This window comes from Parambassis ranga, chromosome 12 (assembly GCF_900634625.1).
Source record: "Parambassis ranga chromosome 12, fParRan2.1, whole genome shotgun sequence".
NCBI classification, from domain to species: Eukaryota; Metazoa; Chordata; class Actinopteri; family Ambassidae; genus Parambassis; species Parambassis ranga.
Window position 1 is genome coordinate 4,650,639 of NC_041032.1, and position 14,884 is coordinate 4,665,522.

General features: G+C 41.8%; 1 protein-coding gene across 4 annotated transcripts in view; it reads right to left on the minus strand.

Annotated features, from left to right (window-relative positions):
* The window catches only part of rxraa (retinoid X receptor, alpha a), an 88,599-nt gene that overhangs the window by 20,501 nt on the left and 53,214 nt on the right, over positions 1–14,884 (minus strand). For 2 of the 4 annotated variants that reach the window (XM_028417447.1, XM_028417449.1), the window contains exons 3-4: positions 13,031–13,269; positions 191–341 (exon numbers count right to left, since the gene is read on the minus strand). In XM_028417447.1, the coding sequence (XP_028273248.1) occupies positions 191–341; positions 13,031–13,269 (390 nt within the window). Of the gene's footprint in view, positions 1–190; positions 351–13,030; positions 13,270–14,884 lie in introns of all 4 variants that reach the window. The other 2 variants (XM_028417448.1, XM_028417446.1) reach the window with 1 other exon arrangement.

A 14,884-nucleotide genomic window follows, 5' to 3' on the forward strand; every position in this document is an offset into this window, starting at 1 on the left:
GGGCAAAGACAAAAAATTTCAAAATGGTTTTCAGAAGCTGTAAGAAGCTAAATATCTTCTCTTTTTGTGATCTATGTGTATATAGCAGTGGTTTACTACACACAAACAGCCATTGCTGCTAAAGGTTCAGAAAGTTAAATCATCTTTTCTTCTGTGTTTTTGACTGTTATCGCACTCTGAGATGACTCACCTGAGGACCGGTCACCACAGATGGCGCAGATGTGTTTGGTGAGTGACAGTGCTGTGCCTGAGGGCTGGGCGGGCACCTTCACCACGCCGTTGAGTCCCAGCGGGGGCTTAATGTCCTCCGTACTGCTGACCGAGTTCATGGGAGAGTTCAGCTGGAACATCAGCACACACAAACACACACGCTGACAGGTCAAAAAGCCGTTCGAAACCATATCAGTCAGTGTGGCACAGTTAGCTGGTGACATGAAGCACTGAATGGAGGGGGCTTACATATACAGACAGGGACGTGACATCTAACTGGAGTTATGTCATGCAGTGAGTGCAGAACAGTATGCAAAACGCACAAAGTGAAAAGGATATTATGACTACCGATACTCGATGCAGATGGTCAGCAAGGCTTGCAGCACCTTTTATTTTCCTTCCCTCCCTTTGTCTCTCTCCTCCCCTCTGTTCCCCTCCGTTTCAGATCTAAATCTGGCACAGCAGGATCCTGCACCACTCAACCCCAGGAACTCTTTTATTCATGCTCTCAACAAGCCCGCTGGCTCCCAAATGTTCAGTGCTAGCATAACTCCACTGCAAAATTTAACAGTACAGCAGGATAAAGAGACAGCATTTGTTTTAGCAGCGGTGCAACTGCAGCCCCAAGTCTAACTTCAATTGCTGCCAGGCTCTCTCTCTGTAGAAGAGCTTTGATAAAAATTCAGTCGAAAGCGACCTCTGTGCGCCTCCTGCTGAAAGTAAGTAGTAAGGGGAAGCTAATTATTATAACTAGCTACATGCTGTTTTCAGAAAAGATAAACGTTGCAGGGCAGGATATAAATGATCCTAAAATGTACTGGATTGAACTGAGGCAGGCTAACCATTAGCACCAATTCATGAAAAAAATGGACTGAAATTGACTTTGCACAGTGAAAGGAAAAGAGGGGGTAATATTATACATATAGTCAAGCAGATGCTTCACAACAGAGGTGTGAGAAAGTGGCAGAGCAGTCACATGGGCTCATGCAGCCAGATGTGTTTTTAATATTACAACATATGAGGAATTACTTCAGTATGCTTCATTAAACCTTCCAACAAAGCTCCTCCTGGAGATGAGGAGCCACAGAGGACATGACGAAGGTGCGACGTTAAAAAGCGAAGCCGATACGTCTCAGCGTAACACCCGCACAAGCATCTGAAATACACTCACAATCCGAGCTACTGTGGCTCCTGGCATCTCATTTCACCTTTTGAAACCCTTACACTTGAAAATTTGATTCCTCTTTAATAGCTTCAAAGTTAGAAAAAATGTCTGCACTGCATTACAGCTTGGAGCCACAGTATACCGCACTGCCATTGAAAGAAACATTCCAAACCAAGCTGCCAAACCATCACATCAAATAGAAAATTCTACATGTCCTCTGCATCATTTTACACACACTTCCACAGAATTCAGCGTGACATATGGAGTGTCATGGGAACTTCACTTGGGAACCTGAGTTAAATTTCAAAATGAAAGCTTATGTAGGATGGGTTTCGGGTTTGGTTGGTTAAGAAATCCCTCTGCTACAAGAAAGTTCACACCCATCCCTGGCTGGCTCTTCACACTCTGTTTACACACACGCAGAGCTTGGAGCAGGTTAAGATATGGCAGCGCTACCTGTAAGGTGACATTATTTATTATTAATATCAAAGGAAAATATTCTGCATAACATAAAAAACAGCACATTGTATTGCACAACAATAATTATATGAACTATATGCAGGGGCGGATACACTGAGGGAAGCATGTAGCCGTATCACATTGGCAGCACGTGCACACATTGACAATCTCTGCATGCCTCTGCACACACAAAATGAAGGTCTTACCTCAGTTAAACGTCTGAGTCTACTCTTTTCCCCTGTAGCACTTCACTAACAGAGCTGTCTGTTTAGCTGAGATGGTCTCTTTCAAACCCTCTGCCTGACAGAAAAGATTCTTCCTCTCACAATCTATTTTCAGTAAACCTGCAACTCAATCTCAGCTACATTGCTCCCCCATGGCGGGTTGGGCAGCCTAGGGGGGGTCCTTTCTTTCTTTTTTTCTTTCTCTTATGTCCATGGCGATGGGAGACAAGGCAGGGGGATTAAAGTGGCTCAGGACCGGTTCTGGAAATAGAATACATGTGCCCCCCTCCTTTACAACACATACATGTGACCCTTCACAGGGAGGTATGCCAGCTGTGTGTGTACAGCCTTGGGAAAGCCCAATGACAATCCTCTCCCATGCAAGGAGAAGAGAGAGAGAGGGGAAAAAAATAATGTTTGGATTCAAAGTTCTTTTACAAGCTGAAGTAGAGAAACAAACGAGGGGCATTTAACATCAAGGACTTGGAAATGTAGGACATAAGATTCCCTGCAGTACAATGTACAACATGGGCAGCTGAAGAACACGGTTTTGTGCGCTGCAGGTGTTATGTAACATGTTGTGGAGGACATTCGATTGGTACAGCCAGTACAGTGGGGGTCTCTGTCTGCTTGTGGGTGTCAGATTCTACACAGAACTGATATATGTGATTATATGTTCTGTGCCACCTGCCGGCTTCAGCAGGCTGCTGGACTATTCAAACACGAGGTTAAAGGTGATAAATTAATAGTTCCTCAAACAGGGTTTTAGCAACAAGGAGCCGTTAATTGCTGATAAGTGAGTGGTGCTTTGATTTGGTATCAGAACACTGATCTGTACTGCCAGTGAAGGGTTAACTGTGTAGTTTGGTTTCATAACATAAACTGCATTTATACAATAAACAAGCGGTTTTACTAATAAGAATATTAACACAATGAATCTTATCAAAAAATTAAAAGAAGCCATCATGTCACATAAAAGTGCAATCAGTAGGATGTCTATGTACTTAAGTTAGCTTGTTTACCAGCCAGCTGGGGAATACCACTAGATGGGGTAGAGAATCAATACAGCATCCAGCATTTAGCCATCCCAAGAGAAACAAAGGAAGCATTTAAGGGGAAGCAGTGTTCATGTAAATTATCCAAAAACTTTAACCCTAGCCCAAATCCTCAAAGCTAAAAAAATGAACCACAGCTAGCTGCTTCTCAATTCCATCCTACTCTCTAATGTCCCTGGATGACCGGGATGTAAGACCCATATCTGAGTAACAGTACAGATACCCTACCAAAAATGTAAATAATAAAACCTCCACATGCACCATAACATACAGCGCATACAGTGGAGCAGTCTTTCTTATTACTTAATTAAAAATCTATTTTATAGTTATAAAGAATCAACATGAATCAACAATGTAGCACAAACAGCATCGCTAGCATTGCTAATTAACTGAACTAGCACATTATTGAGAGATTATAAGAGCACACAGGCATGAGGCATCTGTCTCATTGAATAACAACACAAACACTGCCGCTTAATCGTGGGTCAGCAACGCACTATTAAGCCTCGGTGCTCATTAAGCCTCGGTGATGCACAGATTGTCTGTAGGTCTGTAAGTAATGATTCTGCTCTTAGGAAATGTATCTAAGTAAAAGTATTCAACTTATCAAAATTATGTAGTGAAGTAAAAGTAGAAGTAGGAGACAAAAAAATATACTCCAATAAAGTACAGATCCAGCTGTTTAATACTTATATACAACAGTGAAATAGTCCTACTTTATTACTTTAGCATCTCTGCTGGATGATACATGGGGCCACAGAAGTGCAGAGACTACTGCATTTCTGTTATCAAAGAGAAGTGGCTTAGCAAGGCTGTTCCCAGCTAGACAAGCTCACCTTGAGTTGTCATTTTGTGCCAACAGTAATGAAGTTGTACGGCTGTTTTTATAGGTACTTTTCTACTCATACAATTTCAACTTACCCATGGGCCTGTGGTCAGGGATCAACCGGGGACGCAAACCTTACACATGGTAGACAATCACTCTACAGCAACAGGCCTTTTGTCTTCATAGGAACTAAGTGTTCACTTTCATCTCTGGTGCAGTGGTGGATGAACTCATGTTTCCACCATGTGAGATGATGCAAAGTGTTTCTAACACTGGCCATTGTTGTAACAATACCCAAGAAAAACACATAAAAGTCTTATTCATCCCTAATTCCTTTTAATGGGAAAAATATTATTGTCAGCAGATTAGATCCTTTGAATTATTAGTGAGCCTGACACGCTGGTGAAAAATATATATATATAAAAAGGTGAATCACCCCTCAAGTCAAGAGAGGACAAAAAAGGAAAGAAGAACTGAAGACAGTGGAGGCCCCTGCTTAAGATGGGCTTAGTTCGACTTGGAGAGTCAGAGCACAGAGTTTCCCATAAAGACACTTCAAAAGGAGACATCAAATCCGAGCACAACACTCCTCAATGCACAACCCTCATGTGGAACTTCAGTTGCTTTCTAGTTCAAGGGCACCTTTCTTAACACAAAGAAAGTAATCTTCACAGTATTCTTTTAAAAAACGCCCTTACAATTTTCTTCACAAGGTTTTCTATTACATAGCAGCATAACATGACCATGAATACAGTGCTCTACTTTACAATCTAATTTTTAATTTTATTTCACTGTTCAGGACATCTAACTAAAAATGTGCTAATTGAAGACTAAGAGGAAGTGTGAGAGGACAGGAGACAAATCTGCTGCTGACAGGAGACAAGGCCTAACAAGCTGCAAGAGAGGTGAGGAAACCTCTGGAATTGGGTCATGATGTAATGATAACCCCAGAGGTGAAGTCCCCTTTCACCTCTGACACCTTGTGACAATCACTTCCTCCTGAAAGCAAACTTATCTGAGCAGTCCCACAAAGTATGGGAGGAATGAGTGAGAACTTTCTTCTCCTCACTGGGCTGTGTGTATGTGTGTGTGTGTGTCAGAGACTTATCTGGACATGCATCAACAGAGATAGGTGGTCATGTTTCACACAGGGAGGTGTGTTAATGGACCCGGCTTTTCTGTTGCCTTCGGGGGAATATTCACAGGAAGACAGACCATAGGGATGAATTTTGTATTTCAGTTTGAACGACACCGGTCTGAACTCACACTCGTTGTAAACAGGCAAGGGTGTGAGCATGTAAACAACACAGAGAGAACAGTTTATCGTGCAGTTATTTGCGGATGAACTTCAGGGTCGTCTCCAAATAGGTCCGTCATGTAAGTGTAAATTATTTGAGTCAGAGCCAGGATTAGACGGCACGAAAGCAAGCAGAGCATGTGTGATGCGAATATGTTTGCACCTGAAATCTATTAACACTTTTTTACCTTCATTTAACAATGATTTCATAATGTCAAAAAGCTAGTGTATTAGACTTACAGGAATCTATGTGAGGGGGGGTGCGACTTTTTCCACAGTCAGTCTTGCACTGACATGTTTCTACAGTAGCCCAGAAGCAACAAATTAATTTTAATTGGAGGCCATACTAATATGTGCACACTTGGAAACAATTGGACAATTCAGATAGTTGCAATCTTCTATCTCACCACTAGGTGGCTCAAAACTTTATGCACTTCCTTTAAACTTAGTTTTTAGAGCTACTTATACAGTCAATGCATAACAACCAAAATGCTTAACTGTAATTTTCTAGCTGCCTTATCAAGATTTAATTAAAAAGAACATTGTACAGGATTGTCTTGTATGCTGAAGGAATAAAAATACACATTTATATTTATAAAAACTCTTAACATTAAAACATTTAATTAGCTCTGTCTTTCATTATATTAATCCAAGCCTGTAAGAGAATTAAAATTCCTCACATGGTTGACAACATAGCTTTAGTTTAAATGCCCCATTAAATGAATGCATACATTATTTATCAACCATTAATAAAGTCTTAATACATCCTTCCTAAGTATGTCTTAGTGTAAAATTGCTCCACAATTGTTGTCACTCAGCTCAAATAAAACGCTCTCTCTGCTCTCCCAGTGGAGAGAATTTAGTAGAAGCAGACATTATTCTAGACAGCTCAGAGGTTTCCAACACTCACCCCATGCTGTGCCACAACAGATAAAATGAATCACTGGAAGCACTGCCAGCACTGTGTGTGTGAGAGAGAGAGTGTGTGTGTGTTTTGACAGAAACTTTTGTAACAGAGGGAAAAAAGGATATTAAGACTATCACTGGCATGAAAGCGGCGAGCCTGGCAGCAGTGAAGTGGGAATACGCAGAGTGACTTTCAGCTGTTGTGTCACCTCAGCGTGGCAGTACTTGGGCACGTGTTTTCTTAAGTGTTTTTGGCATCTGTGGGAATGTGTGTGTGTGCAAAGGGGTGGAGCTGTGGCATGCGTGCATCAGTGTATTTTTAATGTGTGTGCATTTGTTTTTGGATTTCATGTGTGCCGACATAATGTGACTTTGTCCTTGTGACTTTGTGTGTGTGTCTGAGCGTGTAAGGTGTTTTTTAGGAAACAGTTATGCTCCGGTGGGTGCCGCAGAGGAGCAACAAGTCACTCTCCTCTCACGCTAACAGTATCCTCCCTATACAACTCACTATGTACACAACCGTTCAAAAGTTTGGGGTCACTTGGAAATGTCTTTATTTAAAAAAAAAACAAAAAAAAAAAACAACGCAGCAACAAAAACTTAACACCTATGCTTGTATTACCCTTTACCCATTCACAATGTGACATCTACCAGTACATTGTGTCCACATGGACATTAGCTAAGCAACTGCAGACAAGGTGGACAACTAAAATAGACTGTGTATGTGTCGAAGCAGAATTACCACCTTGGAAACAACAAATGCATGTAAGGGATGCCTCCACCAAATAGATGACATAGAAGTCAGACAAACCCCAACCACACTGAACCTACAACTGTCCATTTTCCTGCCTTTGTGAGGAAACAGCGAGCAGCAATGCACACATAACTTGTGGAGGAAAAACAGTTCAAAGGTTCAAAGTTCAAGTCTGTGACAGTGGCATTCAGTGACAGCATTTCCATTGTCTATTAGTAAGTACTCCAGCAATTAACCGACCATTCATGTCCATTGTCTTGCACTAATCGATTAGTGTTCCCTTTTCCCAGTCCTGTGAGCATTTAGTTACGGTTTCCACTGGTATGTCCTCTAGCAAGTCGTTCTTCATCGTCTTACATACACTTAGACATGGATCAAGTAGTATTTTTACTGTCAAGATGAGAGCCAGTGTGGTGATTAATTCTTTATGCTTCCATTATCATCAAGTAATCCATCATAGCTTTCTAAGTGTCCTCTAGTGGGCTAAAGAGAAAATGAACCCGAGCGGTATTCCTTTTGCCAAATCATAATCCTGCAGTAATTCAAAGGGGATTTATGTGTCAAACCATTGCTGAATATAGTTTGGTTTGGATCAATTATATCCTGCAGGTCATTCTAATGTGTTTTCACTGTCCAACATCCAGCAAATAATGGGATGAAAAATCTACAAACAGCTTAGTAAGCAGCTAATGTTTTTACTTGGGTGCTAGCGTGTCACATTAACCTAGTTCACTACTTTTATTTTTTTCTGGAAACTAACAAATATATGTTCTCTAAAGGGGAAGAGATTTCTCTGGTTTGACTGACAGCTCATTGTCTGTGTGTGCAACTACCCTCACTGCAAGAAGGGGGTGAAAAAAGTTCTACACTGAAGCTTTAAGAAGCCAATTAGAGAGCAGTAACAAAGAAAAATGTGTCTGCAAATATACTTTCTGCAGGTGTCTGAGCAGTGACAAATTAGAATTAGTCATACAGTAAGTGTCATTACACTTCAGACATGCCTCAGTGTACATGTCTGTCCACAGACAGTGTAGAGTTGCTGTAACATCACACCAGCAGATGAAATTAAAGCCCTAAGGGGATTATTTCAAGCTTTAAAAAAAAATGTGCACCTCTGAGGCATTCAAACCACAAACGTCTACAGTTTGCATTAGGAGGGTAGTCTGTGAAACTTAAAACTAATGTTGCTCTTCCCATCCCTTATAGCTAAAATGGCTCATCTCCTGTGTGGCGCACCCCTTAAACAAGTCAGAACACACACTCAGCTTTAGGTGTTGTCACAACACATACTGTAGTATGCATTAAAAAAAAAGTCAGAATCTGCTTGAATTTCTGTATTATTCACTTTCTGAATATTTCAAAATAAAAGCCTTCCAGGAAAGTAAAGGACACATGGCCCCCAAAGTGCTGGGACACTAAATGTGAACCAAAAACAGTCAAAAAATTAACAGTTGCAATGAAATCTTTAAGAGAAACTCATAACTTCAAGTGAACGGCTACATGTAATCTGCACATTAGTTACACTTCTGTGAATTAACAGAACTAGAGGAAAATACAGACCTCTCAAACTGCCTTTAATTGCTACCTGGAGACAGCTTTGAAAAAAAAAAAATCCTCAATCCATTTGTGGGTTGATTGACATTAGAGAGCCTTAACTGTTCCTCCGGGACCCTGCACACTGCTCCTTTGTGCGGACATATAATTATGATGTCATGCAGAGTGAATATACAGCAAAGTCCTTCAAAGCCCTGAGCAGCGGAATAGACCTTTATTACTCCCACACAGGAAGAGGCTGAGGTCTCTCGCTTTCTCCTTCTTTTCTCCTGTGTGTTGTGCTTCGGTCTCCTAGCGACTCTTGCCTGAACACGACGTACTCAAAAGTGGCACATGACATCACCGTCGCCGCTCATTTTGAACTTATTAAGTGCGTGTTCCATTTCTTGTAAAACATTTACACCTTTTTCACATTAATGTTTCTTTTTCTGTGTTTGATTCCAGAAACACTCAAGCTTTATATGTATTTTCAAGGCCTTCTGTGAGACACCAGAGAGGCCTGTTGTTAGTTTAGGATTCTCGGGGAGGTTTCAGTGGGAGAGCGCAGAAGCCAGAGGGATACAGACTGGGCCACAAAAATGGAAAGTGGAAGCCAGCAGTAGTCCAATGATAAAGAACCTTTTTTTTCCCCAAAGGAAACAACAGCCAGACAATTCTCGCCATTGTCATTGGAAGTGTTAAATGTGTTCCAACCATCGCATGTAATCCCTTCCAGCTGCTCGCAGGATTGCGGTGTTTGTGATCGCGGTACGGTCTCGTCGGTGAATTCGATCCTTCAACACAACCACTGATGGGTCTGATTCTAATGAGCATGGCTGCGGTCTGCGACCCCCACAACTGGTCCAAATACCAAGAAGATATATCTCGCAACCTCTCCCTTCATATAACTCCACAAAAAAGATGACAGGTCATACAATGACAAAAACCAGCGACTTCTAAGACAAAGCATGTGTTTTGCGTCATAACAACTCTTATTTTAAAAACCTTGTGAAAAAAAAACAGATAAGCAGGATGCACTGAAAAGGAACCACAATAAAAAAAAAGCATTGAAACAGTATTTCAGTGTGTCTGGATACATGGGACAGAGCTGAAGGGGAAGTACTGTTGTTTAAGATGTAAGAATTGGCTGATGATAAAGGACAGTCTCTCTCTTTACATGTGGTTTTGGCTTTTTGCAGGATGCAAGATGCCTGTAAGAAAGGGACTTTTGTTCATTCTGTCCCCAGCTTTCATCATGTTGTCATTTACATCTTTGATGTAGAGGGTGGTTAAACCTCACTGTTTTTCATTTTAACAATTTCTCACTGGAAAACACAAGTCTGAAGGAACAAGGAGAGCAGTTCATCCTGATTTCCACCTGGAACAAGCTCTTCTTGTAATGAGGACAGAATCAAAGAAGAACACTAAAACAAATAATGCATAGCAGCTACGGTGCTTTTTCTTGCTTTTTGTTTGCATCCGGATGTATGCAAAATTAGTGAGGTCAGTGAGTGTGTGTCCATGCCTAAGCAATGTGTGGTTAACATAGGCAGTGTCCTGGGCGGTTAAGTAGAAACAAGGCTGAGCTATGACCTCGTTCCAGTTAACTGCTCCTGAAAACGGCAAGTCATCCGAGTGTTAAGAGTAAGTGGCACACGCCGTCTGACTCAAATCACGGCTAATCACAAGTGCCGCGCCTCACAACCACAGGGCAGTGCCACCATCTTTAACCTCTGAGGCGAGCTCTCACATCAAACCACTGTTCTCCACTGTTTGCTGAGCAACAGCGAGAAGCCTCCTCTGTCTCAGTGATGTGAGGAGTCAGAGTTAACTGCTCACAGCTTGGAAACATATCGAGTGCCTAATGTATAAAACAATACATTTTTTGGTAGTTTTGATGAAAGATGTACAAAATGTAATGTAGCTAACCACTCCAAGTTATGCCAGAGAGTGAAAAATCTGATGCAAAACGACGACAACATGACAACAACAACAACAACCACCATATACGTCTGAACCAGCAAGGAATGGGGCTTCGCCCTATTATGACAAAAGCAGGCTGCATCCTGCACAGTGTTAAATTTTGCAAAACTATATAAAGAAAACTGCAAAAATATTGAGGATCAACCTTAATTTAGAGTCACAATAATGTTAAGGACACTGTTCTACACATGTAACTGAAGTGATGAAGTGATGAAGTGATGAAGCTTGATCTGCTTGGATGTCGTGGCTCCATCTCCTTTGTGAGCAGTTATCAGCTGGGTTCTATTGTCAGTAACTGTAACAGTGTTGTACTGTTGGAAACACTCATTTTGTTTGATTATTCGTTACTAAAAAAGTAACGCCATTAGTAGCGACTCTGTTATTACCATCACTGCTTACCAAACACTGACATTTTGAAACAGGTGGGTACCTTTAAGCAGGGCAAGCCCATCCTGCCCATCCTGTTTTGCTTCTTAAATTCACTTGTCATCATAGCCGCAACTGAAATAACTGAACAAGTCTCTGCTCAAATATTACAATGTAAACGGTACAAACAGAAATAGGAATTAATAAACAACTGTCAATTCCTGTTGAGCTATTTATGTAGCTGCGGTACCACCTGTTGTAGCAAATTTGACTGAGAGCACATGTTAGATAAAGGCTGTAATTACTGCACTGTACATACAGTATTAAAACTGTCACTGCCAACAGAAACAGCTGTTACCTGTTCTTATACAGCTATTAAAGTGGCTGAATTGGCCAGAAGGCAATGAAGATACATTACAAAAAAACCCAAAAACATCCTATCTTGTGGCAGTCATAATGTTATACATGTACATTGTCCTAAAATTGCTATAGCTCCTGATTCAAATGAGATAGACTGAGCTGAAATAACCGTAACGCTGGCTACCCAAGCATCCAACCTGCATACAAAGTGTGCCGCTGTGGGACAGAAACAGATGAAAGTGTTGGAATTACAAAGTGGTGGAGAATCAGAGAAAGAGAGGGGGGAAGGAGAAGGAGAAGGATGGGGGCTTTCTAGCAATGAAAGATTCTGGCCGCTTTCTCGAAGTGGCCCTAATCCACTCTTAACTCCATTACATGTGGGACACTTTCGTTCAGGAGGAGCAGATAAGCTCAACAATAGCGAGGAGAGCCCATCCCAAATAGAATCGCATTGCCAACGTACTTAAACACAATTATCAACAAACACAAAAAAGGCCAGCGACCGCATTCTGGGGAAAACAATTTCAATTTTAGATATGGCTCTAGACGGAAACTGGGCCACTGCAAGCTTTGATGTCTTAATTGTGCGTGTGTGTGTTTTTTTTTAAATACGAAGAGGCTTATTGATGGCAAAAAAAGATGACTGAAAGTAAAGAAAATGAGGATGATGTGGCGGAGACAAGGAATAAAAATGAGAAGAGAGGAAAGAGGACAGCTAGAGAGAGAGAGCGAGCCAGTGAAAGGAAAGAGAGGAGTGGCGAGATATGGTGCGGACGAGTGACAAAATAGGCCTCAGATACAGAAGGAAGAGTGGCAGAGCTGAAGTGCTGTGGAATCCCAGTTGAATAGGCCTTGATTAACTGTGCCATGGGGTCAAAGCTGGGCCTCTGTCTGCTGGGGCCTGGCTTAGGAAAATGAAGTGTGTATGTGTGAGTGTGCGAGTGTAAGCGACTGTAATTTGCACTTCTGAGACGGGCAGTACAGTTTGTAGGACATCATACACAACTGGTTGTCTAGCGGCTTTATAGGGCAGCTCTATTTCATCGTGATATAAGAGTGAACACACTGAAACAAATCATGGAACTGCACCACTGGGAAAGAGGCTGCAGAACCTTGAAATGCTGACCTGATAAATGGGAAGGTGGTCAAAACTAAAAGCTGCTGTGCATAATGTCACTCTCATAAATATGGTTAGCTCAGCTTAGCAAAAAGACTCTACCTTATACAAAATCCTAAAAGTCAAGAGGAGTTACTGTTTAAACTGCCTATAGACATTTGATATCGACTATCTTCTGATATTGTTCAACTCAACATATCCTTCCCACCCAATCGGAAAAAATTGCTAAGCCTTTACTGTACTGTAATTAACTTACTAAATTGGATAATAAAACTTGATAACATTTTTGATTCATCTCCTTGGGACACAGTGAGCATACGACGATCAAAGGCTGCTATTTCATTTCAAAATCTCCACATACTGCCTTACCAGTAACACTGTGCATGCTCAGTAGCCCACTACTAACCTAATGTTATTATATTCTCATGGTTTAGTATGAAAAAAAACACATTGACACCTACATTGTTAAAACAGTATACAAATGTCGGACAGTCTGATTTGACTGCAGTTTGAACATCGCCATACTCTTAAGATGTAATGAATGAGGTCATGTTTATAAACCCCATATGTCTGCCACCACTTCCATGTGCGTTCATGTGCATATGTAGTAGCTAAGGATATGATTCCTTTACATTAATGCCCAAACCATTGCCTTAAACGGTGATTATACGGTCATTATACATACACAGCCTTCCCTCTATGTCTGCACAATGTATAATGCTGTATCTGTGTGTGTGTGCACCAGAATAATTTTTGAGTCTGTCACGGGCCTCACCTGGGGGCTGACGCTGGGGCCGTAACCCATGCCAGGCGAGTTCATGGAGTGGGGCCCCATGGGTGAACTGATGACGGAGAAGGGCGAAGCCAGGCCGTTCATGGGTGAACTCAGCGTGCTGATGGGAGAATGGAGAGAGCCAGAAGGCCCCATGGACGTTGGGCTGAGCAGAGATGGGTGCATTCCCCGGTGGGACGTTGGCGATCCCAGGGGCGAGGAGGTCACCTGCCCCGACGAATCTGTTTAGAAAATGGACAACGTTAGAAAAACCACTGTTGTAGATGTCAGTTAAAGAAGGCATGTTACCTGGTCTTAAATTTAAAATGAAATGTCAAACCTTATGGAGCATGAGACTTAAACCTGCACTGTTCGTAAACACATTTAAGAACATTTTTACACTTGAGCCTTATTGAGATTTTTCCCAACCAATGTTGTTGGCAAAGAGACCCTCACACATCTGGTGAAGTGTGAAAGCAGTTATGCATCTGAACACCGTCCAGGAAAATGGACAATTCAGCAAAAACGTTTGAGACGGTTAAATCCGACACAGCTTGTAGTGGGAAGAAAAGGCAAGCAAAAAAAAAACCCCAAAAAACCCAGGAGTTGGTGGATGATGCAGCCACATACTTCTCTCCCATACTGCCTTAAACTTAAAAAAAATGCTATCCTAAGGAATGTAGGAGGTGGAGTATATCTATAATGCATGCAGCTAGTGAGTGTGGTGGTGGGCCCGGGAAAACATGACCTTGCACCAGAGATGAGGAGAAACCTGCAGAGAGCGGGATAAGGATGGGGTCACGTGTACATCTGCTCTTTCCTCTTCCTTCTAGACTAAGTCCCAGTTTTTACCTCGACTAAGCGGGCTATCTTCCCATCAGCTGTCAACATAGACGATATGAGGCAGACAGAACGTGAGCAGAGAAGTACTGACATACAGGGGTATGTCACTGAGGCTTTGGCAACAGGGCTGTACAGTATGTGTACTGATAACAACTCCCTCCCGTCTCATCTTTCAACACTCGCTCTCACTTTCAGAGCGCTGTATGCCGATCCTCTCCTACTTCTGTCTCTATACAACATACTAGAGGCAGCTTCTTATAGTTGTACTTATACAACAACCATGATGGATTTAGCTTCTCAAGTGTATACATCTGCAGCTTTTCTTTCTTTTACATGTTTATAAATTAAGTATATTTGGTTGCTCAGGCCTGTTTTCATGTATTTAAAACAGTTATTTCAGCTTTTATGGAATTTCTCTACAGCTGGCATTAGACAGCTTTGGTTCACCCTGGTTCATCTGCTGTCCTAAAATACCCTTCTCTTGTATCCTGTCCTGTTTTGACACCACTACAACATTGCTCTCTGCAGAGAGGACAGGCACACTTGTTATGTAATAAATGAGTTTGGCTTGTCTATCACATTCCCACGTTTCATAAGTGCCCAGGTTTCCCTCTTTCCAGTGCAGCAGAATAAAGCTGACGGTCAATTAGCTGACAGTGGAGAGTAACAAGTTCAGTTCAGTGTAGTGCATCTGCAGGATTTTTTTTTAATCTTGTATGTGTGTGCATTCTTCTGCTCTTGTGAAGTAAATGTAGCACACAAAAAAGAGGATTTCTCTCATCTTTCTCCCTGTATCAGCAATCTGAGGTGTACCAACCTAGCTGCCAGCTGAGCTAAGCCAAACACTTCCTACACATCCTGCTTGCCTTGTGAGCGCTTCCTGTAAATGCACACACACACTCTCTCTCTCACACACACAGAGGCCCTATCCTTCAGAAGACAAACAAACATTTGTCTTAATAAAGAGCTAACAACAGCTCTGCATCCAGCTGTATTAGTTCAGTGTTTAGTCCT